This window comes from Haliaeetus albicilla, chromosome 4 (assembly GCF_947461875.1).
Source record: "Haliaeetus albicilla chromosome 4, bHalAlb1.1, whole genome shotgun sequence".
NCBI lineage: Eukaryota > Metazoa > Chordata > Aves > Accipitriformes > Accipitridae > Haliaeetus > Haliaeetus albicilla.
In genome coordinates, this window is record NC_091486.1 from 7,062,808 (window position 1) to 7,089,357 (window position 26,550).

General features: G+C 40.4%; 1 protein-coding gene across 1 annotated transcript in view; it reads left to right on the plus strand.

Moving 5' to 3' along the window:
- NXPH2 (neurexophilin 2) overlaps positions 1-26,017 on the plus strand; it is a 40,652-nt gene extending 14,635 nt beyond the window's left edge. The window contains exon 2 of the mRNA XM_069780776.1: positions 23,259-26,017. Coding sequence (XP_069636877.1) covers positions 23,259-24,002 — 744 coding nt within the window. The 3' untranslated portion in view covers positions 24,003-26,017. The remainder of the gene's footprint in view (positions 1-23,258) is intronic.
- Positions 26,018-26,550: the final 533 nt, after the last annotated feature.

Genomic DNA, 26,550 nt, shown 5'->3' on the forward strand with positions numbered 1-26,550 from the left:
TGTATCTAGCCAGAAACATTACCAATCTCCCCAATGTATTGCTTCCATTGCAAGCTCTTCAGGGGTGCCTTCTGCTTCATCTACAATGCTCAGACTAAGTACAGTAGTGGCTCAAAAGAAAAATAACAGCAGGAATTACACATAAACAGATTGTATACCTAAATATTTTGCTCAGTCTCTAATTTCTGATTAAAGTAATATCCCACAAATTCCTGAGGGACATGTTTCTTTGCAAACATTGACAACCTTTGTAGCTGTCAGTGTGTAAGAAAAGCTTCTGCTGAAACATGCTAGAAAAAAAAACATTGCATGTTCTGTTGATACAAACCTAATATTGCTTCAAATTTCCTATTCCTGAAAGAAATACGTTTGGAGTAGTCTGTAAAATAGTCTTTTTACCTGGAACCACCTCCTGTTTCTCATACAAGTCATCATCTTTAATAGATAAACTTTCCGTTAAGAGCTAGACAAGCTGCTATTTTTTCTTGCAGTAGTCAGAAATAAGAACAATAAATGCGTGGGAGAAATTCATCAATTTGGTTAGAAACATCAAGATACGTGCCTATCTGAAATATAGACAAATCAGTTCAGTGGAAGGCTCCAAGTGTAGAATTATTGACCCTGGAGGATAAGATACAGAATAACCTTCCTAGGGTCTACTTTGTCAATTTTAAGTAGTGTTTGCAAGGTGAGTAGTTTAACAGTCTCATCCCCCTCAGCACAAATTTAATAGTAGATGCATCAGAGCTTTCCAAAAAAATTTTTTCTTTTTAAAAATAACGCTGCTGTAAAAGTATATTAATGTTCTATTTATTTATTAATGTTCTGTAGGATAGTATAAATAAGCACAACTGATTGATGTAACTTATAAAAGTACATAAATGTGTCTCTTTTTTTGTTCTGGCTGCTCATTTGCTGATTGCGGTATCAATTCTGTGACCAACTGGTTGAGCCCTCTCTATGGTGTGTCACAATCCTGGAAGCGATGGGGTCTGCGATACTAACATCCATGTGTAGGGTGAAAGATTTAAGTCAGTAGATCACAATGAATCTTTTTTTATCTTTGTAAATATAAACACAATTCTCAAAAGTTAACTTTTGAGATAAATGCTTCTTTCACATGGTGCTAATCGTATGTCTGCACTGGGATTTTTTTAAGTTTATCAGGCAAAAAATAATTGTTTTCTTCAAAACACATTTGAGCCATCTATTCAAGAAGTGCACTATCTTCCAGACAATTCAAATAGGAAGCAGTCCATGTCTAGCTATATTACCAAGCAAGGAAGAACATCTCATCCTATGACACATTCAATTATATATGTAAGACAATGTCCTGGGAAGTTAGCAGATGAAAGCTGTCCTTTAAGTCTACCACACAATACAAATATGACTTTTGTTTCATGGAATGTGTACAATTGAAACAAGGAAAAAAAATTGCTAAATTCATTTATATGCTGCCATTCAAAGCTTATAATTGAGATAATGAACTTTGAGTCATCGTGTTTAAAAAATAAAGCTGCTAGGAATTTTTCTTTTTTTTTTTTTTTTTTTTTTAAAGGGATCATATCCAGCATTTTGGCACAAGCATTTCTCTGATGATAGAAAGCCAATGTACTGAAAGAGTGGGAGGAAGGCGGCGGCAGTGCCTTTTCTGGTAGCCATGCTTGCTTAACCTGGTGAAGGAAGTCTACCCTCCCAGTGATATTGCACTGCTGGCAAAAATATGGGCCTTAGGGGTTAAAAGCATACTACTAATACTGAAAGGAAGAAGCTAACTTAAATACTCAGCACCCATCAGTTGAAAGTTACATTTTCATTAATACAGAAATTCTGCTTGTTTAATAACACCCCTCCTTCAGATTCTTCAAACCCAACAGCAACAATTTTCAACAGTATCTTTTGAAAATAACCTTATAATGAAATTTGAAGCAAACAAGATTGTTAAATCATCTTCTTTGGGAAGATTAGTTTTCGGGGTTTTTATTTTGTTTATACTGTTTTTTCCAGCAAACTACGTCAAAACTTTTCAGTAACGATAGTGATTATGAAAATTTAAGCCTACAAAATCCCTCTGTGAATTCATTCTATAGTCTTACAGAAGAATGGGACTCCATTTGTTACTGACCTCCAGTTAGGGTACGACTCATTAACCAGTACCTTCTGAGCCTGAGTCCAGATGATTTTTCACCCAAACAGTATTCCGCTTGTCCAGGCAGTAACATACCAGCTTGGAGACAGAGATGCTTGGGAGACTGTGTCAAAAACCTTGATAAAGTAGATGACATTCCTCTGCTCTCTCCTCATGCACAGATCTAGTCTTTTGATAAATATTTGGCAATCAGTTTAGTCAAGCATGGTAAATTTAGTAAATCCGTGGTAAATCTATGCTGGCTATTCCCAGTTATCATCTTCCCCTTCGTGTGCCCAGATATGACTTTAGAAAGGATTTGCTCCATGATTTCCTCAGGGGCTGAAGTGAGTCTGAGCAGCTGGTAATCTCCTGGATTGTTTTTAGCCTTTTTTGAAAACGGTCACTACATTTGGGTTTTTCCTGATCATCAGAGACCTCCCCCAATCTCCAAAACCTTTCAAACGTGATAGTGAACAGCCTCATAATATCACCAACCAGCAATTTCAGCACACTTGAATGATACTCATCCATCCCTGTGGACTATGTATGGGTTCAGATTACTCAGGGGATCCCTGATTGAATTGTCTTCTGCAACTGATAGTAAGGATGATGTAGGGAATAGAATCAAAACTTCAGAGGACTTGAATTAGTTGCACTTAGTTGTGCAAGAGTCAGATGCATCCCTTGGAGTTCAATACTATATCACTGAGATAGGCACCACTGGTTTTGTTTAGTGATGGATGCTAAATGATCATTAAGCCAAAATTTAAATAATCTGCTGCAAAGGAATAGTTGTCATTCACAATTTTTTCTCTAAATTAACTAGAAAGACATGGTGGTTCACTTCAAGTCTCTTTAGGAGGTCTAAGCTTTACTTACAAGGGTAGGTCTTGAGGTTGGTCTTCCAATATTGCAGCAGAGAATGGCCTTGTAGAGGCAGAAGGAAATGTGCTTCTGGAGTATTGGAAATGTTCCTTGCGGATGAGGATGCTCCAGGGGAGAGCAGCAATGTGTGCTTGCTTGATGACTTTGGAGCACCAGTCCTGTAACAACTGCTTCATTCTCCCGTCTTTCTCTATCCCTATACAGTTTGAACACGGTATAATTTTCCCTGAAGTCTACATCAGCAGTGTGTAAGATTCAGCAAAAATGTTGTTAACAGCATTAGTGTGGGTTAGCCCCATTTTTTGAGTAAAAACTCAAGACCAGCTTGCTTAAAATACTGATTATTGTATTCTTTGGTGTGTTACATTTTAGCAATACCCACAGATATAGAAATAATGTATGCTTCAGGCAGACACAGGAAGATGATTTGTAATTCTTTGTAAATCTCATCTTTCTGAATTCAGCCAGTGTTTTACGGATAGCAAGCGCAGAGGTAGAACTGCCAGCCTATGCTTCGAGTCAGACTAACAACTTTTGCTCCTGCAGAAACGATTTGCATTTTTAATCATCTGTTAGTTTGTGTCCTACATATTAAGGGTTTGGAGATAAATTATTAAATTGAGAAAATCTAGATAGGCAAATGAACCTCAAAGCAATTATAACACCTGAAAATTTATCAAGTGAAGTGATATTTTTCAGCTATGGAAAGAAATTATCGTTAACCATTGTCAAGCACTTGGCAGTTTTCTACCATACGGGAACTTCATTCTTCCCTCAGTTTGCTAGCTGATGTAGTGACAAGCTGCAGAGAGATGACAGATTTAGCTAAGGATTTGGAGTCTGAACACCTGTGCAGTGTCATGCATTTAAAAATAGAACGTGACAGCAAAACACATCAACCCTCTAATGTCCAAATGGAAACCACAGGGGTTTTTCCTTCAACTTTTATCCAGAGAAATAGCTTTCAATCATCACTGTCCAAGAAAAATACAAAGCAAAAGCTGTTTTGTTAAGGTTGCAAATAAACAGGAACAAATCGGAGTGGTAGGCACAGGTGCACCAGAAGTATTCAGTAATCACCATTTCTTTCTTCTCAACGATGTTCTGATGGCCCGCATCTTTGAGGAGTGCAGATTATTAATGTTCAGTAGCAATTTCTTGAGGAAGCACTTGCTGGCAGGTTAGAAGAGGACTGTCGACTAAAACTACTTTGCATACCTTGACTTCTGTATGACTCATTCAACCCTCCAATGAAGCTATCAAAAAACAACCAAAACATTTTTTGTTTTGTATAATCTTCTCTATGGCAGAAAAAAGCATAAACCAAGGGCAGAAAGATAAAAACAGCCTTGCTTGATTACTGGGTTAGATGCGTGCATTATGCTCTCCTCTGGAGGAGCCTACGTCATTGACAGTATTTGAAGGGAACATCTCTACTTCCCATCTCCTTTAATAGTATCCTTGAAATGTTAATCAAAACTAAAGCATGTAATCTTTTTTTTTTTTACAGAGGGAACTAGGTTTCCCAGTCTGTCTGAGGCTTTAAGCCCACTGCAGTCCCCACCAGCTGCCAGCATGCTCTGGTCTCCTGTGGGGCTGAGCACAATTACCGGGCAGCACCACAGGCTGGCAATGAACCCACCAGTCCATCCCCCTTTTCCCGTTACAGAGTGCTAACCTTCCAGCATGTGCTCTTTCTTCAGCAAAACCTTTGTTTTCAAAGGTTGTATGTTTTTTCTTCATATTAGGTGCAATAATTTTGAGAGGGGTTTTTGGCCTCTTTTCTATTGCAATCCTATTAATTGTGTTAAAGAGGATGTTTATTCAGTGTTTTGGGACAACAGTTTTATGTGATTGTGTTATGGGGAATTAAAGAGGTCCATATTTAGCTCTTCTGTGTTCTCATTTATGTATGAGAAAGACAGAAATCTACTTTAAACTCAGATAAGAGTTAGCATTTTGGATGATAAAAGCTATCACACATGAATGGGTTGCTTCTTAAAATCAATGAAATAAATTAGACTCCCTGTTTAGGAGCATCTGGCACCCTTATAACCTAGTTCATATAATGATATCTCTGCTTATTAAAAAGAATTATGTAACAATATGGTTGATTTATTTCAAGATGATTGGCTTAGCAACTTAATTGGACTATGCAGTACACCAGAGCAAAAAAAATAATTTAATTAGCTCATTCATTTGTGGATGACTGGAAGCACTGCGCATCATGCTTAGCTTCTTTAAAGGTGTGCAGCCATTTCATCCTGCAAGGAACTGAACCTTTTTAACTTCCACAGAAACCATCTTTGTACCTACAGGACCATCAGCACCAAACTGATGGTCAGGCATTGGGTCCCAGTCAAAGCCCATGGAAACCAGCAAGACGTTTCCTTTGAATCCAAAGAGCACTCGATGAGTCCTTGCAGGCAAAGGAACCTTCCTGGAGAAACAGAATGACAAAAATGTGCCTTGAAGAATAAAGCTTGCTTTCCCCCACTGTGGTCTCTCTTTTCCCTTGAGCTGAAACTCTCACTTTCCAACTCCCAAATACTATTAACGTACCAGAAAATTAGCATGCCGTATCCAAGTTTTATATTCATCCTGGTGCAAAGTTTTATTTCCTCTATTTCCAGGATGACTACTTATATGTGAAAAACATGCTCTTGCACACCATTTCACTGCTTTATGAGGTTACCACGTCTCAGCTGAGACAGAAGAGTAATATTTTTTATTATTATTATTATTATTATTATTAGTGAATGTCTTACACAAAAGTAATGGAGTTATTTATTGAAATATGTTCAAGTCATGTAATATCCAAATAGTATTTTCAGAATAGCATTTGACGGTGGTTCAAATAACTTTCAAGATCTCTTCACTTTATTTCAGTTCCAAATGCAGCTTGTTGTGTCAGCCAAGAGACTGCTGTCTTGGGGGCAAATTCCACTTAAGTGAAGTTAATCACATCAGCATAAGTTGTTTCTATACTCTAGTTTCACACCAATTTAAATAAAATTAGAGGTTTGGATGTTGATTTCTCTTGCGATACTTAAGATAATCTGAGGCCCAGATGATTTCTTCTTCCATTTCTATAACTGAACACCAAACTCCGCATTTCTCTCCCACCCCCCAAAGCACACAGAAAACAAGACAAAAACCTAAATTAAAATCAGAATAAGGATTTGACTTAAAACATAAAAGAAGAAAGAGGGCTGAAATTCCATACTTATTACACCCTGTTGTACCTAGATACTGCTGCACATCTGGTATGTGAGATAATGCACTGTTTAGAGACCGTGTTACGAACACAGAAAATTGGAAATGAGTTTCAAGTCTTAACGCTACATTTCTTCACTACTGGGAGCAAGTAAGGCCCTATTTTTCACTCTTTTTGTAGGTTGTGTGATTTGATTCCCTCTGTTTGCTCTGTAAATAATATAAGCATGAAGGAAATTAGAAAAGGAATGGTTCTGTAAGAAATATTTTGTGCAGCACAGCTGAGACATTTTTTTTATAAATTCCCAGACTGCATATCAAGGTTTAATTGTAATATTAGCCACAGCAAAGAATAAGAGATGCTCAGTTGAAGCCATGGGTGGAGCAATAAAACACACATGTATCTCGTTCATTCATTTATCACGTAATATAAATAATTAAAACCAAAGGCAGTGGTTAGCCATTCTTTCCCTGCAACAAGTATATTCTCTCAGGACTACCTGGTGTTATAATTCGCTTTTGTCCTGATCACACATATCAGTTATTTGCATGAGTCTAGCCTGTAGCTGTCAGACAGAAGCTAAATCTGCAGCCAACGTGCTTTCCAGTTACTTCTTACTGAAACTTGTGGATGGCTGCATGGGTCTGTCTTCTGGTAGGGAATGTTTTCCTCATACAGTCATGCAAAATGCAAGATTTTTGTTTCAAAAAATGACCCAGGTGTAGTACATTTAGCTTTGGACTTCACGTACAGGAAATCAAGTACGTCTCTAAATGCAGAACATCAGACTTGATCTGACCTTTTAGTACTTACATTCTTCTAAATTAAATGCTTTCTCTGGTTTTGTGTGTGCATGCCTGAATGCCTGTTCACCAGTAGTGGGGAAGGAGAGGGTTTCCATGACAAGCCAGGACACAGAAGAGGAGACTGGCTGTCTTTAACGTAAAGTGGTGTTAGTGACCTGCTCCCAACATACAGCACCAGGCAGGATGGCGCCGGGGAGGAATACAACGAGCAGGGAAGCTGTTGGCGTGTGGCCAACCTTCTGTTCCTGAATCCAGACCTGAGCAGGAGCAGCTCTTGTACCTTGAGAAGAGATGAACAGTGGTGGGAGCATCTTGGTCTGGCTATGAGGCCAGGAAAGTAGCATTCCAAACCAGAAAGAGGAGCAAACGAGCAGCATAGTGACTTTTTCTCCCCACCTCCAATCTGTGCTATGTTTATCCTGTGTAGTGACTATGAAGACAAGGGGAAAAAAAGCAGCAAAGTGAAGCATGCTGTTGGCACCCTGGAGAAAACATCTCCTCCTGAGTATTGAGCAGCGATGAAGTGCACATCAAAATTGTTTAGACATTTTGATCCATATTCAGCTATCAGAATTTTGGCTGAAATTCAGCTGAGCCCTAAGCAAAGTCGAACACAAGCCACATACATCTTATCTACACTAATGAGGTGTTGCCCTTTGCTGACTGGAAGGAGATCTGCCAAGATTTTCTTTTCTGGAGCATGATTTGGAAATACCAACTCTCTGTTCAGTGAAGTAATGTATTCAAGCTTCTTGTTCTCTGAATGTAGGTGATAACAATCCTTGTTTCTTACTGCTAGTCCAGCCATCCTGTTCTCCTTTGTGCATGACTTGTGGACAGAAGAAGCTGCTACACCTCAAACAGGAGCTAGAAGGTTCCCTGCTTCAACCCCAGCCAAGATGAACAGAGAAACCAGATTTATTTACAAATTTCTGAACTAAAATCTGTAGCACACTAGCATGCATATACTTTGCCTAATTTGATGGTCATGCCTGGTCCAGGTTAAGTTTGTACTGGTGGGTGATCCAGGCACGCAGGGAACTGGCACGGGACTGTGCTTCCTTCATCCTTACCCCTGCAGCATTGTGGGCAGGTAGGACAGACAAACAAGCCCTTCCTGAAATGGTTCATCACAAGCCACTGGCACTTCCATACATATCAGAAGTTGGAGTTATTTGATGTAACACAGTTTATTGGCCTGATCATGGAGACTCAGATTTATAAAATCACATTTTTATTACTGATTCAGTCATGCACATACATATTTATAGACTTTAGAAAATCTTTGTAATTGATCAAGTAGCACATTCAATTTTAATACAAGGGATTCCTTGTTGTCCCTGCAGAACAACCTTTTTGTATCCACAGGAGGCAGTTTAAAACATGTACAACAGAGTTGCTTGCCTGTCATATGCTTATTATCAGCTTTGGTCTAGGCAGCAGTTACATGTAGATTTGTTTCCTTCTTTGATCTTCACAATCTGTGTGAAAACACGCATTAGAAACAAGAAGGAATGTGTGGCTTTTTAAGCCTGACTTCACTTAGACATCATCAGTCCTTGTACTTTCTGCTTATCAGCTCACATCTCATATCTCTTGCTTTAAAAAGTTGTTCTTCCTAACCCCAATTTGTTTGAGTTTTGAGATTACTCATGCCACTTGTTAACATTCAGTCCCAAACCCATTCATAAATTGCGGTTAGGTTTCTTATACAGACTTACTTAGAATTTGGCTATTTAATGAAAAAGACCTTATTTTGTATTAAACCCTTTCAGACAGTGTGTGAATTAAGCAGTGACCTGTAAGTCTTAATTGCAATTATGGATTCTACTGAACTGGCTTGTTTCACTTTTTAAAAAGTAGTGAGAACTGATTACTGCAGAGTGGCTATTTTCAGAGTAAATCTTAAATTAGCAAACTCCGTTGTTTTGGAAACAAATTCATTATCTGCCAGAGAGCTCAAGATTATGATCAACTGAAAAAGAAAAACCCCAAAAGAAATTTGAACACCAAGGTGCAAAAGGAACACTTTGGTTTTGTTACCATGCTTGGTCAAGTCCAGGAGCAGGAAATAGAGTCAAAGGGGTTGTTAGCAGAGGAATGTGGAAAATGTAGGCATTATCTAAACTTTTGGGGAAAAAAAATGTATGCTGTGAGTGAAGACAAACAAGTCAACAGAGCTGAGATTTCTCACTGAATGCTTATCTAAACTGACCTCATATTCAGGCCTTTCGAGGTTTTGCAGTCAAAGGTTTGGGTTCCAGTTGGCTATTACAGCACACGTATCTACGGCTTCAGTATGCACCTGAAGAGAATGCTTCCTACTGTCTTGTTTCTAGGATTGTACATTTTCTAGGATATATGTTTTAGACGTGTGCCTTAAAAGCAATGTGCTAGAGTCCCATTTCCCCCACCCCCGGTCCTCCCACGGGTGATTTATCTGCCATTAGTGCTTGTTTCACCAACTGCAAGCACCCTGCTAGCACAGTTCTTTTATACAACCTGAAAATGTTATTCTTTATATGCCAGTAGAAATACATCAAATGCATCGTGGGATGAGACCAAATTAATACTTGGGGTTATGTGCACAGTAATTCACAGTAAAAGAAAGATTGAAAGATGTAAAGATGTGTTGAATGTATTCCTTTTTTGTTTGATACATATACAGCATATGTGGAGCAAATAGGTTTGAAAGTATATTTTTATATGCAAATGACAGCAATTTGTATTAACTCCTATTGTGCTAGAACGTAACATTTCATCTGATGTAAGCCTTTCTTTCTTCAGATCCTCTTTCTGTTCTTACAGTGTATGTACAAAGATCTTTCTTAGATATTAAATATCTCGGTAAATTACTGAAAGGGAACAAGCCAGGTACATGTTGTGACATTCTTCCAGTCGAACTAGATATCAAACTCATCTCTTCTACCTTTTTTAAACCCAAGTAATGGATTTATTATATCAGGACAGATGACTAACCAACTTCTAATTAAGCCCTGTTAAAACTTACATGGTGACTGGATTTCAAATCTGGACCTTGTCATTTTTTAAGTGTCTCAAACCTATCGTTTCATTTTGGACTTAACATTTCTTGTACCTAGCACTGGTCTTGAATGGGACTAATTGTACTTTGTTTGTCTGTTTGTTTTAAAAACTAATCAAAAAAGCCCAGTTTTTATATTGATAAATAGCTAAAAAAGTGCTAAGGAAAATGTTTCTATTTTAGAAAGCTTTTAATTTAGAGAAGATTTGACCAGCTAATCTCAAACTGTTCCCCAAATCTTCAAAGTGCAAACAAATTCAGGCTGAAAGGAATTCTGGTTTTCTTCTTCATGGGGACATAAAAGATGGCTGAATAAATTAAAAGGGATTAAAATTGTGTTTCAATAGGACCTTACGGTATGAAGTCACTGTTACTATACCATTATGCAGTGCACAATGGCTGCAGGTGTGGCTGGCTGCTGCTAGGCAAAGGCTAATATTGTTTCACCTTAAAACTTAATAATAAGGCAGCTTCAGTCAATGATTTTCTCTTCTTTAAGAGAGTAATTCATTTAGGAAAGCAGCATGCATGCATGTGTGTAGGCAGCAATAAAATATCTCAAAGTGCCCCAATGTGCTACCTCATGCTAAGTGGTTTGAAAAGGAAAAAGATTTTAATTTAATTTAGAAAACTGCCGTGGTCTTCCACGCATAGTGCGGGGAGGAGAGAAGCGGTGAGCCAGCATGCCACAGCTCCCTCGGCAGGCGTGAAGACAGGCAGCTCCCAGCCCAACTCCAGCTTCCATACCCAGCCGCATGGTGGGGAGGATGGTGGGGAGGAAGACAAACCTCAGCCCTGCCTTCATCCTGAATCGGTGCGACAGTGTCGTCTCTGCCGGAGCAGGCGGGGAAAGGCAGCGAGAAGGGGCTGCTCGGTACCCCCCAGCAAGGGACGGGTGTTCGGCACAGTCCTGGGAAGGCTGGGCTAGCCAGGCTTTTCCCAAAGGGCCTCCATTTCATCAAAAAGACGTAAGTGGAGGGGCTTCTCCCCAATGGGTGAGCCTCACATCTCCCTGCCGCGCTGCCGAAGGAGCCTCGGCCCCGGCTTTTGTACCCCAGGCAGCCTAACCCACAACACGCAGCATTTCTTGTTGAGCGGTAGATCACCTTTTTCCTCTGTATCAGTAGCAATCCAGCATACTCTTGTAATTCCCACGTTTCTATCGCAAAGCTTTTAAGCAGAAATATTTTTCTTTGGGACACACCAAGAATGTACCGAGCAGCTCCCACAGTTTGCAGCGGCTTGTGTCCGACTGTCCCTCCCCACCACCCCGGTGTGTTAACAAAAGCGTGCGTGGGAAGTAGGATTTCCAGGAAGGAACATCGTGCTTGAAGTAAACAACAAAATGTGTTTTCTAGAAGAAAGCTTTGAACTTGAGAGTACCAGTCATTCCCCCCATCTCTGCCTGGCTGATGGAGTCTTGGATATATCCACACACATTCTTCAAATAGCAGGAGGATTCAGGAGGAATCGCCAAAAGTCGCTGAATAACCCCAGTTAACAGGTTCTTTAGCAGAGGGGTATTGCCCAGGGACTTGGGATGACCGCGGCTTTCCCGGGATGTCAGTGCAGAAAGCACTTGTGGCAGCTCTTTTCACCCGGGAGCTTTGCACGCCGAGCCCTGTGGTTAAACCGCGGTGTGAAAGCGATGCGAGTTGTGCTCAGCCAAGGACCTGGCAGCTCTGCGCAGGTACCACCTCCAGCCAGCTCAGCACCGCACGGCACTGCGGCCACGCAGCCCGTCCCACCGTCCCTCCCGCGGGACCCTGTCTGAGCCGGGAAAATATCTGCTTTTTTTTTTTTTTTAATTCTTTAAACTGAGCGTTTCCTCCCTAACCCGACAGAGAGTTATGCACCCTATGACAAGATGCACTTAACAGTGAAAGCTGAGATAAAGTTCAGAAACTTGGAATTTGTTTCAGCTCGCTCTCCCCTTGCTACAGTTGTCTCCCATTAAAGGCAGCAGAGTTTGCAAGCACAGGGTATCTTCCAGGAATGGGCTCTTTATCTCTATCATGTCAGTGACAGGTTGTTAGGAAATGCAGCCTGCAGTGAAGCAACACAAAAATCTTATGCCTTATTTAAATAATGGTGTTCATTGCCTATTAAAATGTAACTTCTTGCTTTAAAATAGGATTAATTAAAATGTACAAGAATGCAATTCAGTTACATTTTATGCTTCAGCCCAGTGCATGCTTTTCATAACTCATTCCCAGAAGTAATATTCAGGGCAGCCCGGCATTCTCAGTTCTACCGTTAAAAGCACAAACGACTATAAAACCTGTTCTTTTCAAAAACTTGGCTCAAGTACCGCCATTGTTAGATTTTTCATAACATATTACTTTGGTCATTACTGTTTTGCAAGATAATTGTATCAGTGATCTAACTTTTGACAGTATCCAAAGTGGCTGAAAATAGTTTGCTGCAGCACCTTTGTCTTTTAAAGGCCATTTGGGGCTTGTTATTTTAATCCTTGTGCAGCCTGATTTATCACTTCAAACATCTGTCAGCTGTGCTTTGTCTTGAAATTGATAGTGATAGTGTTACTGATTTTTCAACAGCAGCTGTTAGAGGTTCATTAGTTAGGCTCTCAAAGGGAGTAGATAACTGTAATATTTTTCTTTGTTAATCATCTCGTACGCATTGTAATAATACAGAGCTTGAAATCCGCTAGAAATGCACAGCTTCTCTCTGTTTCTAACTTGTCAGAAGCATCCTTTTATTCATTTAATCTGGCTCGATTATTAAAACTCTTCTTCATAATGCAGTAAAAAATTGAATAATGGCACGTGAGTAGGAAGATAGAAAAATCAGCCTTTGCTGTGCAGTACTTAGCGCGGAGGGAGGTCACTCAGGGTCTCGGAGTTCACATCCAAATATGAATCAACTGTGACGAGGAGATTAAGGGCTGTTCCGTAATTGATTTTTAATTTAAAATTTACAGGGCATACAAAACCTTGATGACAACTTCAGTAAAATCAGGTTCCTTTCTAACAGATACAGCAGTTTTCTGTTAATGCATTTTTCCTACCACATAAAATAGTCTTAATGGTTAACCATGATTCTTAAAACATTTCCCCCCAAAAATCCTTGCAAGCCTGCCTCTAGCTGAGTGCCACAGTGACTCCTGCTAGGAGCTTCCAGGGACCCGAGCATCTGTGAACTCTCCTGTAGCTGAGAGCGTATCAGCGCTACCGCTGGTACAACCGGCAATGCTCACCAACAGATAATTACAGTTTGAAATTAGTATTTTAATGAACTGATCTCAGCAAATGTAAAGCGAAATCTCCCAGGCATTAAAGAAATAAGCAGGAGGGAAAATTATTAACTGTAAAGTTCAACAGACGGGTGGTCAGCAGGTGCTATCTTGGCAAAGGAGTTGAGCGTTCCCGTTTCAATTTGCACTAAGAGGAGGCTTGTTCAGGTTTTGGTCCTGCAAGCTGCTGCTGTTCTTAGGGACATGGTTCACTGGGACTTTGGCGGTGTTACGTTTACGGTTGGACTCGATGATCTTAAAGGTCTTTTCCAACCTAAATGATTCTATGAGCAGCGTCTGCAGGTGGCACGGTGACTTTGGTGGAGATTGAAAACGTCTGAGACATCTCACAAGCTTTCCAGGTGAATAGGAATGGCTTCTAAAAATAACTAAAGGCCAGATCTTCATCCTAAAAGCACAAGTCTCAGTCTCATAAGACAATGCATGTGTCCATAGCACCAGTGAAGCTTGGTGCAAGATAGATTGCAAGAGTGCAGCCTGAATTTCAAGGAAATGTACAAAGTGACTCAAAAAGTACCTGAAAATCAGTTCCTTTTTATATGTTGTCAGAGCATGAATTGTGTTTTCTTCTTAAAGGTGGACAAGTACCTTGATATGGTTTCCGTCAGGCACCATGGTCATGCCAAGTCTAGGGAGAGGGTTGTGTTGAGAGCAGAAACAAAGAGCTAGAGGTACCCGCTTGAAGACCCCAGCCAGAAGAAATGTCCCCCACACCACAGCCTCGACATGCACTCGGATGGCCAGAAGACACAGGCCATCACCCAACAGGAACCCAGAGGCTCAGCTCACGTTTCTTCTTCTCCCTTCCAGTCACCAGGGTTAGAAACTATTCTTGAAATAAAAGCACATTGATTTTTGAACTCAGAGTTTCAGCTTTCAGCCATCTATCTTCAGAAGTCCTTCAGAAGTCCCACCTAGCTAGATTATTCCATTAGTATGTCATAGGCTCAATGACCTTTTTATTTTATTTTCTGAAGGACAGTCGATCCCTAGCACAGCTCAAGACACTGTGTAGCCAGTCAGGTGGATCACTGACCCACTCCATGACAGCATTTCCTTATCTGTCCTGTTATGAACCAAAAATTCTTCTTGAACCTTTAATATATTTTTTATATATATCAATATTATCTAAGTTTTCTATATCTACCATAACTGAATTAGATATTTTTGTACAAGACTTTTTTTCAGATCATTCACAGGATGGTTTACATTTATGTTACTTCTCCACCCTTCAAGAAGAGCTGGATGCTTCATATATAGTAAAGAGAAAAACTACTTAGTAATATCAGACAAAATTATAAGAGTCGTCCTCTACAAACATACAAATAAGATACCTATTTTTTATCTCAAAGATCTCTATTTTAGATTGAAGGGAAAAAACCAAGTAGGTGAAGTCTTCAAGAGTAGAACTGGTGCACATTTTTTGGCAAGAAGTATTTCTTAGAACAAATTTTCTGTTCTCTCAGCAAAAAGGTAGATCAATTCAATGAATGGATATAATTCAAAAGCTATCTATGCTCTAAGCAACTTATCTGATTGAGGCTGGAGGGAACACTTCAGATAACCTAAAACTACTCGTCAGGGTTGTGGGAAAGACAGCACATGCTTCCCACAAATACATTTTTGAAAAAGGAAATCTTTTCAGGCTTTATTTTTAATTTTCACTCTTGTTTTCTTCTGCTTCTTCTTTCTCCCAATTTTGTTTCTTTACTGAAGTGCTGTTTTAGTAAAGTACTATTTTGCTTTTTCACACAAATTGGAGAATTTTAAAGTGATTTTTTTTTTTTTTTTTTTGGTAAAATATGATACTGAGTTTGAATGATCTGTTTTGTTTAAAAATACTCAATGAAGTCATATCCTGAATTGGAACTTCTCCCAACATACCCCTTCCTTTTAGATTCGTATTTTTGTCTGCGTGTTATTTGGATGTTATCACCTCATATTCTCATTAAACTAAAGATTTCTACCTGTTACCTTCCCTAGCCTTTAGGTGTGTACAGACGTAGATAGAGATCTTTCTCTCTCAGATCTTTTGAGGAAAAAATGGCAAAGCACCTTTCAGCGGTGTGCCGTGAACCACACTTCATTAGCTTCCCGCATGCCTGCCGTGAGAGCAGAAGAAGAACCATCCATATTACAGGGTGGAAGAATAGTGCTGAGTCGCACACTGGCTTTCATGTTTCTGATTTATGTTTTCTGACTTACCTTCTGTGACGGTCTGAAACTCCTGAAAGGCAAAGGGCTAAAAAGTGAGAGAAAGCTTCAGGCTTACCCTTATTATCATGTCTCTTTCAGGTGTTTAGGTGTGTCCTTGCATTTAGCTGTATTAGTTGACTTTCAGACAATGGTATGTCAGAAAGTATTAATATTCACAATTAATATATTGGTATATAGTTTTAGAGTGCCATTCCTCCTTGTGTTTCCGTCACTTTCCTATTGCGCCGCTCGGATGCTTTCCCAGCGATGCTGAAGAGCGATGGCTTTGGCGAAAGCTCCATCACCAGTCACTGACAGCAGGATGCGGTACAGCAACCATTGCTTCCCTTCTGTCGGCGGGGATGCTAGTACAGCATCCCTCTGCAGGGGGGGAATTTCTTTGTAGCATTCATTTACAAGCGGAAGATTTAATGGGCTGCAAGGTTCGATCACGAAGGCTTTTTTTCCTGCTGAAGCAGCTTGTCATTTTAGTTTTAACTACAGGAGACAGGACAAAATTGTTAAAGCAATCCAATTATATTAGCTATTGAACAGGGGATTTCTGTCCACCTTTCCTGAGTGAAAGAAAGTAGCAACAGCTGTATGAGCCTTTAAAACTTCCCACATTGCAACATCCCTAACGTGACTGGGGGATTTTGAGAAGTCTGGGTATTCTGCCACCGTCCAGCTAGAGATGAGTGCTTCTGACAATCCACTCCCTGCTCTGCAGTTTCACCCCCCAAAGGATATCTTTGCTGAAAGCAGCATGCTGAACCCCATAATCCTTCTTTATGATCCGTTTTAAAATGAGATAGAAATCAAGCAGGTGAACTCTGAATTTCCGACTTATTTTTATCTTTGCAGCAAAGTATTTCAAAGAGTCTGTCATCACCCACAGGAGAGAGAAAGCCAGTCACAACAACTAGCTGGTATTTATTTACAGTTTAGCAAGGGAGAGGTTGTACAAGCGTAGGCAAGCGTTTCGGGTGCCTGGAGAGCAAGTGCATCCTCAGTTACAAGGTATGGCCTCTCTTCTGAATATTCACATCCTACCCCCCCCCATTAGCATGGGTAAATGGTGACGGCAATTTCTGCAGAGTCTCTTCATTTACATGGTGAAATAATAAACTCCCAGCTTTTGACAAATGTGTAACAGAAAGCGGGGTTGCTCAACTAATTGAGCTAACTGGCAGGACATTCAGTAATATTCAGGTCCCACTTTTGCCGGTGTGCTGTTCGCACCTCTCCTTTCTTCCAGGCTGCAAACTGCAAGTGCTGCTTTCAGAGCCACATAGGACACAAAGACCCCGCTCTCGACCTCCAGTTGAGATTTGTCATTTCTCTTGGTTTTTGAAGTTTGACAAAAGTAAATCCCTGCTCACTCTGTTACTTCCCACCAGCTCAGTGCTCGGAGGAGAGTTGCCCTGAGCACCTCGGGGTCCCTCATCAACTGCACAAAAACCACAGCAGAAGAATGCAGCTCAGGAAGTAAAGCAAGCAGCCAAATACGTGGCCGTGTTTTAGCAGCCCCTTCATCTCAAATATTACAAGTTCATTTTTTTACTTTCTTCACAGCCGAAATAAAATACAGAAGTTGGTTGTGTTTCTTTGGAGCTCTCTTGTTATTTTCCCAGTATGAGAGCGACATACCCTGCTGTTAGGCCCTCAGGTATTCACATACACTTTTTTAACTTACAAAACCAATTTCTAGTAAGTAGCTTATATCAACTCCTCTACACTTACCTAATTTAAAACACACCTTCTGAGAAAAAAAAACACAAACTCCAAACCATGGCAGGATGTTACATGCTGCCTACAAAGCAGAGTGTACACTCAATTTTCACCTGCTGTAGCTACTGTTGTCTAATTCATGTTGGCATGGGGGCTAGTTGGCTGGGAGCTGCAGCTGATTGCAAAGTCAGGAGCAGGAGGAATCAGTGTAGATTTCAGAACCTGTCTGAAAACAAAAGATTTTTGGTTCAGTGCAAAGCAACATCTTGTTTCTTGGGGCAGACTGACCTGCACAATTTTTTTTTCTCAAGGGAAATCCAAAAGCTCCCCAGAAGAATTTTTGGGAGAAGGCATCAAAAATTTCCGAGCAAAAATCTGAGCATGCGTTTGGCCAGCTGAAGATCGAGGCATCCTTAAGGATTTTCCTATGTGGTAGCCCAAGTTGTTAATTCACAGCTTTCATTCCTAACAAAAGCTGCAGTGGTAAATGAAAGTTAATCCACCTTACAATTATGAAAGCACATGGGCTTATAATATCCTGAAGAATAAGGCTGTGACTAGGTGGAACAAACATGGCTTTTTTATACAGTCCTGCTGAAAGAAGATGTTGCTTAATTCCTGAATTCCTTGAAGCATTCCTGACAGCAATCACATCTGCTGCCATAAAACCCATCACGGCCTCTGCCTTTGGGAAAAATGTATTTAATAATCAGTAAAGTTCAAGCTCAGCTTGTTGTGATGAATTATTAGAACCCGTCATCATTTTCTTGGGGGAAAAAAAAAAGGGGGGCTATAATGGAACACAATTTTATGTTTTTCCATTTAATTGATGACAGGCTGAGTTTTTATTAATCTTTCTGGGCTCCGGTGTAAGATGCTGAAAAAGCTAATATGAGATCATTGTATCTGGTTAATGTGTGTGCTTTGCAAAATTGATAAGGCCTGTCAAGACATAAATTATTTAAAATTTGATAAATGTGTTGAAATCATTGAATTTTCAAACAGACAAAGCAGAGCTATTTCTCTTCCCCCCCACCCCCTTCAAAATGAGGGTTTTGTGCAGCCGCTCAATGATGCTGCACTATCCTTGCAGCACACGGCTTGTAAGGTACTGAAATTAGCACGAGGAAGCCAGAGAAGTATCCTGTGCTGCTGCAGCAGTGACACGAATATGAGATACAGCCTTAGGGATGGAAGTAGCAGAGAGAGAGGAGACCACTGGAAGCCTCCCCCAGTATGAGTTTTTCACTGGCAAAACTGAGGGCAGGCTACTGAGTACCACCTCCCTGCTACCACCCCTTCCTCTCCATCGGTGGGATAAAACGCTCACAGCAGCACCAGTGAGCAGCCGAATGGTGCTTCAGAGCTGTTTATCCCAACAGACCTATTTATTTCAGCTAATTGCCGAGAGTTTTTAAATGATTCCTGGCAGGAGTGAAGCTATAGAAATGATTGCTGGTGATTGATGAATAACCTGGATAAAATTCCCAAAGCATCAAAACAATTAACTCTTGCACGGGTACACCTGCTTTTATTTAGTGCCTTGCCCACAGAGGAAGGTGTGGGAGCAAGTTCCAGATGAACCCAAATTTATTTGGGCAAATAGAGAAAATACAGCATTTACCAATACCAGTGTCTCATCCATGCAGGCTCATTTCTCAAAAATAGTTCACAGGGAACATTATTGAACCCTGTGCTGCTCTACTATGGTCAGGATCATTCATGGAAGAGAAAGGTTTTGAAGAGCAATCACTGTCTTTCACAGAAGCACACAGGAAGAAGCAATGGTTTGAAGTTTAAAACTCCATAAATATAGACCACATCATCCTTGGTTTGAGCTGTTCTTGTGGTTAATGTAGCAAAAGAAAACAGCAAGGCATGTTGTGGATTCTGTACATCTCGATAGGTCCAAGATTATGTTTCTTACTGGACAATATCTACAGTCTGATGGAAATTTTAGGGTAACTGGGTGACATTTTACAGCCTCTGTAATATGGAAAAAGATTAGGTGATATCTTCTGTTTGGAAACTGATGGTTTGAAGGGAATGGGAAAATGCAGGTGCAGCAGAGGAGAACTACAGCAATAGCCATCTATTTAAATGTATACACTAACTTCCCTAAGCGTATTTTTCAAATACCCCACTAGCAATATTTTCCACTATAAGAGAGAAGCATTATAGTGAAATGGGAAGATGCTGAGGAAGTCATTTTTTCCAGCATGTGCTGCATTCTTTTAATACAGATTTTTTTATTTCCCGGAAATTGCTAACCAACGTGAATAAACAGCTGAACAAAGAGCATCAGCCCATCTTTGCTAATAGCAAAAAGCTGTCATCAAGCAAAGGGTCTTTGCACTGTATAGGTGAAAATGAAGCGCTAAGAGGTCAGTTCTCTTACATTGCGGAAAGCTTTATGCAAAATAGAAAAAAAATCTATACATGCACAAAAAAGGCTTTACATTAAAAAAGCACGAATATTATTCACGTTTCTGAACAATGCACCCTCATTCCTGCTCCTGCGCTGGGCACTGAGCAGAACCAGTCGGTTCTTTGTTAGACACCGTTTTACTGAATGTTTGCAAAACACAACAAATGTACTACCCAGAGCCTGCAAAGTCCCCTTCCCTGCAACCGACTGAGCTGACAACTGTCAGCCTCTGAATCTCATTCCTATAACAAAATCAGTGAAACAAGACAGCAGTAGGATGAAGCAGGGTCAAGAATTAAGGCTGCATGAGATTGTAGAATCCTACAGTCCGCAAACTATTTCAAAGAGGAGGAGGAAAAAATTACTCGGGTTAAGTGTAAGGTACAACTTTCAACAGTGACTAGTGATTGCTATCTAGGCCTTAAACAGGAACATTACATCCTTATAATTCAACATATTAATGATTTCGTGTTCCCATATTAAGAAAGCTTTCATTGTGAAATAGTCCACGTCACTGTAGCTCTGGGGACATGTTTCATTACCTTATGAGTACACCTCATTCCGTGTAACATGTAGATAATTAAAAGTAGTAGTAGTTTAGCATGATGCAACTCTGCAATTCCACCATCGTGGTTTTGAAATGATTGTGCCCTAATACCTTATCAATGTGACAAACCCACCCAGCTTTAGCGTGCATTAATGTTTCTCACCCTTCAGCCATCCTGAACCATATACCTACATATTTCTTCTTTTTATATCAGAGCCTTCTGAAAAAAGCAGTTCAGAAAGCAATGCTCTGCTATCTCATTTGAAGTGAGAGCCCCCTGAAGAGACATACATTGAGTATTACCAGTAACACATGACTCAATGCCCTCTAGATCTCTTCATAAAAGGAGAGGGGAGAAAAGCCAAAGAGCCATTGCACGGATTTCAATAAACATTGCAAAAGAAAAGTAGCCCAGAAGGACAATTGCGTGTGTTCCAGTGCCCTTGCCAGAGGACAGTCAGAGCTGGGTGCAGACACAAGCAAAGTTAGAACCTCCTGTGAACCAAGCAGCTTCGTTTCTAGGTATTTCTCCTTAAAATTTCCAACCACAGTTCCCTCCGGCTCAGTTGCTAAAAGCAATACCAACTCTAGGTGCCCGCGGTTTTGAGTGATCATTAGCATTTTAAGTAGCAGATCATTTAGACGTGCAAAAACAGAGAAAAGTTTCTGGTATTTCAGCACTGCCAGGCCCCTGGTCCCCTCTGGAATCTGGAAATGCAGCAGAAAAGCCTCTTTTTTTGTGCTTCTAAAGACCTCAGGTTAGTTTTGGGGTGAAGGATGGGTGAACGTGTGCATCAGTTCTTGTTTCATCTGAACAGAGTCACTTCTCCGCAGCAGGGGAGTTATTTCCCTGGCAGTGGTGATGGCCAGCTGTTCTCAGCATCACCCGGCTGATTTTGAGCTTGCGAGCAGGCTTAAAAATGGCTGAGGAACCATGCATAAACATGACATTGCTTCACCAGGAGCTTTCCATCACAGTGGAAACGATGCTTCCCCAAGCATCGTTATGACAGTGCTATTTGTGCTGGTACAGATAAGCATCTGTCACTGTTTCCATTAGAATCTCCTATTTTCCTGGGTTCATAGCTCAGCCATAAAAAATGTAGCGTAGAGGCAGAAAGTTGACATACAAGGTCTCCGGCTGAGAGTGATCATTGTTGTCTCCCCCCTCCTTTTCTAATCTGAAGAAGAAAATAACATATTTCTGCAGAGACACACCTGACCACTACATTTGGATCCAGCCATAGATTTATTTAGCAATAGCCACCTTTCAACATTCAAGTTGTGAACGTTGCCGTGATGGCCGCCTTTCAACATTCAATCTTAATTACTGCATTAGGGATGATCAGGAAGAACATGTGGTAAGTGGGTTTGGGCTCTCATTTAGAGCCTATTGCTAGAGAACAGGCCCCAGTGAAGATTAAGGGCTTTGGAGTTTCTGATCTTTGCCAGATGATGAAATGAAAAATTGAAGATTATAGAAACAACAATTGAATATTATAGAAACTGAATACTGCTAGGAACTAAAGGCGTAGAAGACCCCTTTGGGATCAGTAGCAGAGGGAAAAACAAGCCCAGCAGTGCAGTTTCCCTAGTGAGACAGGCAGCACAAAATCCCACCCCATGAATTCAGCATCAGCGCTCAGTGCTTTGACTGCTTTAGGCAAACTTCCACCCCGCAATCTCGCTGTGGTTGCCTACTGGATAGGGAAAACCCCGTCCTGCACAGTAGCAATGCTGGGAGCCCACCACCCTGATCCCGGCATTGCAAAATGGGTGCTGAAGCGAGAGCGGCATTTTGCAGGAGGAGGAGGCGGCAGCATTTTGGGGATGAGGACAGTACAACACTGTTCCTTCTTTTTTCCATTTTAAGCGCCTTTTCTTTCTGTTCACACATTTTGTAAGCATAATTACAACTGAAAAAGTTTTTCTTTATACATTAGGATGATGCTGTAAGACAGTCCTGAAGAGAACAAATCCCGAAAACGCATTCTCCAAAACTTACATTCAAGGTTTAAGGGACCTAAAAAGAAAAAGTTAGATGATCATTTCTAGCTTGTTGAAACACAGATCCTGCTTCTGTGCTGCATTTTCAACAGGACTTCTCTCTCTGCGCGTACAGCAAGAACGTACCTGGGCGATGTGTCCCTACATTAAATTGGCAATCTGCTATTTACTGAGACCTGCGTGTTTGACTGAAATCGAACACCATTCTGTTGCTACCAGCAGTAGTTATTAGCTTTTCGATTGCAGACAATTTCACATTAGACTTAGCGTGGTCTAGTCACGTTTCTGAAAAATGATGAGACGTGCTCTATGGCTGGGATTGCTCAGCACTTCCTGAAGGTTAGGCATCGCTAAATACAGGCAGTTTAGCACCTGAAACCAACACACCCCAAAATAACGTGATTTTCGCAATCTGTCTCAAACTAAGAGCACAAATGGGCATGCTAAGTTTGGAAAAAATGGAAAAGGCAACACCAGAAAAGACAAATGCACAATAAACATTTTAGTATACAATTGCAACACCAGAAGCAGCTGAGTAAGGATTTTAAGCCTAAACCAGTTGGGGGGTTAAGTGGGGAGAAAAACAAAGGGGAATGGAAAATTCTGCTGTTCTATTTCACTCCATCTTTTAGCAAGGTGCCACTTTGCTGTTCAGGTTTTCCAGCACTCTTAGGTATATTTTTATCTAACAAATCTGTGAGCACAGTGTGTCTGCATGCTCTTGCACATCACAGCCCCGGACCTGTCCAGCGATTTATCCTTTTCTCCCAGTGGACGGCTCCCGTTAAGCTTTTTGCATTTTCTGTAAGCTATTTGGAGTAAAATCCTTGAGCTTTCATAGGGCAGCAGCAATTATTCCATTAGAGTAGTGCACGTGACTGGACTGGCTCAGACCTTATTGGTGTAAAAATAAATATTAATGCCTCCTTTTGTATCTTGACAGTTTTATTTTCACACTTTATACAACTCTTTCTTTCTGTTTTGAAACAGGTATTTTGTGATGCTAATCAAGTCGTACAAGCCACAGATGTGCTGGACTGGGAAGACAAGGATGCTGCAGAGACATTGGTTGACAACGTGGTCCACTCCAGGATCATCAATCCTTTACGCCTGTTTGTTAAGCCATCTCCAGTACTGAAACACGGCCAGGTGTCCTACTCAGACAGCATAGAAAACTTTTGGGATTGGTTGTCCAACATCACGGAGGTTCAGGAATCTCTCGCACGAACTAAACGCAGACCTATAGTAAAAACCGGGAAATTCAAGAAAATGTTTGGATGGGGCGACTTCCACTCTAACATCAAAACTGTTAAGCTCAACCTCCTGATTACAGGGAAAATCGTCGATCACGGCAATGGGACCTTCAGTGTTTATTTCCGACATAACTCCACAGGTCTGGGAAATGTTTCCGTAAGCCTGGTGCCACCTTCCAAGGTGGTTGAGTTTGAATCATCTCCACAGTCAACACTGGAGACCAAGGAATCCAAGTCCTTCAACTGCCGCATTGAGTATGAAAAAACAGACCGCGCTAAAAAAACTGCCTTGTGCAATTTCGACCCTTCAAAGATCTGCTATCAAGAGCAGACTCAAAGCCATGTCTCCTGGTTGTGTTCCAAACCATTTAAAGTTATCTGCATTTACATTGCTTTTTACAGCGTAGATTACAAACTGGTGCAAAAGGTCTGTCCTGATTATAATTACCATAGTGAGACTCCGTACTTGTCCTCTGGCTGATACAGTCATGGGTAACCGTAGAGATACAGCATCAGTCACAAAAATAAGCATTTCCATTAACCTTTTGGAGAAGAATATGTTTTCCTATCAGGTTAAAAAGTCTTTAAAAACTGTAGCTGTGTTTGTGCTGTATCGTAAATAATCAAACTACTTATATAACAATCATTTTCATTTGAGACCATCGTATTGTAGCTCTCTCATCATTAATAAGGGAACTACCAGGCAGATACATGACAAAAATCAAACAAAATTATGTCTGTAATGAACATCAATCTTGAAAATTGTTTTTTTAAACTAGACTCGATGGCAGAGAGGTTGTCTTTTACTTGAATTGGACAGCACTTAGCAGGATCCTATTTCTCACTGGGAACTTTAGATGACAATATAAAGAAAAAATTATGAAGCAGACTCCCAGCTGCTTATATACTAAATCCAAATAAACAGCTCTGCCACTAATTTCATAAAGAATGTTACACACACACAGCTCAAGGAATCAAGTCCAAATACTAAGAGAAAGTTCTATTTCTAGGACAAATAAAAAAAGGGGGATCTGCATTTTTATGAGTTGTAGGAGTGGTACATATTCATTGAAGAGTACTTCTTCCTTCAAACTTCTTACCCCTGGATATACAATGATGTAATTAGACATCGATGAGCTTTAGTTTTTTAGACCCACCAGGTGTGCAGGTTTAGCATACACCTCTTCCTTCCGTGGTCACCATTGGTTTTTATTCTTCTCAAATGTTTACATATACACCAGTACTAGTTTTACGGTGATAGAGGATATACATACCTCGGAAAAAGATAATCTCTGTTTAAGTCTGAAAATGGTGACAGGGGCTGGTTTCCACGTAAAGGAAGCCATTATCTTGCTATCTAGCCCTCTTAGCACTGTATTGCAGCAAGGAAAATACATCACAGCGTAAGGACAATACACAAATAACACAAACTTTCTGCTTAATGCCACCCAGTTGTCTTCCTGAGTATTGCATTGCATACTTCAAGTCAAAATACAAGCAATGACAAATAAAGAGGACAACAAAAATCTATGCATCTTCACCTCATAAAGCAGATTCCAAACAATTGCTATCAATATCAAAATATTCAGCCAGACTTTCCCCTAGTACAGAATAGCGTCACTCCACTGCTGTTAAGTATAAGAACGGAGGGTCCAGCTGTGGTTTTGCTTCAACAGGACAGATGTTGCTCCCACCACAGCCAATAGCAGTCAGCTCCAGCAATGCAGCTTCAAGCATCAATCCCCTGCACTTTCGTTGGGTATTGATTTTACTGCTGCTGCCACTTTGCTATCATAGGTCTTTGTAACAGTTCAATGTCACAGGTCCCGTGGAAGAAGCTTGCTGAGGAAGTGCTTTTTATTGCCTCTAATCAAACTTACATGCAGGGTCCAAGAAGTTACATACAGCTTAAATGAAGTACTATTAAAATACTCTGTTCAAGTGGTATGCACTTAGACAAACGACTGACAGGTCAGACTCACTCATGAGATTAATTCTGATTTCCTTGGTAAAGCCTCATACAAAAAAATTACTCTTAAAAATATACTACAAGTAACTGGCTAATTTGTTTTTCTCTTTCAATGACAAAGTTAAATGTGTTGTTTAGTTTGATCAATAATCTAAATGTTTTCCTTCATCTTATTTCATACAGAGTCTCTCCCAGTCTAAATGATGGTTTTTAGTTTGTCTATTACTGTTGATTCCTACAAGATGGTCTACTTTGTATTCTGTATAGCGTGTCCTCATCCTGGCTGTACATAAGCTTGGATTTATTGCTATGAGTTCAGTGGTTGGTGCTTTTGTAACTTAGCTGTAAGCCATGATTTTATTGCCATGTATTTTTACTCAGCACTGTAGGCAATTAAAAGAAAATCCTACATGCTATTTATTGTAGACTATGTGGAAATCATGTATGTATATACACTTAAATATGTGTACATATACAGAATATATGTGTACATGTATTTGTAAATAAAGAGAGTTTGCTAAATCTGGCACTTGCTTGCAGCATATTTGATTTTTTTCAAAACGTTGCTTTGTGTCTTTATATATACAAAACTAAGGCACTGCAACACATTGCCAAACATTTTTCCCCAGCTGGAATTTGTTTTTCTAGGAGATATTGAAGTATGCACTACAGTGAACTGTGCTACAAGCCTAGGCAGAACAGGTTCAATAGCATTTCATAATATTCGAGAAATGAAGTGCATGTTTTGACGGAGACAATCTCGAACTGTTACATAATTGTGCAAGGTACATTAAAAGTAAAGGGGTTACTCTAAATTAGAAAACAGACGTCGGCTCCTCCCAAGCAGGAAGGCGCTGGGAGAGGCAGCAGCCCGCTGCCGCTGCAGCCCTTGCTCTGAGTTTCTCATTGAATCGGGAGCTGGACTCTCCCCCCGCAGACATCTCCCTGCGGCACAGCCACATCCCGCGTTGAGGTTTCCAGACCTCAGGAAGACAAACCAGGGCCTTGAGCAAAGAAACATCGCTCTGGAAACACCCGGAGCGCCTGGGCCACCTGAAAG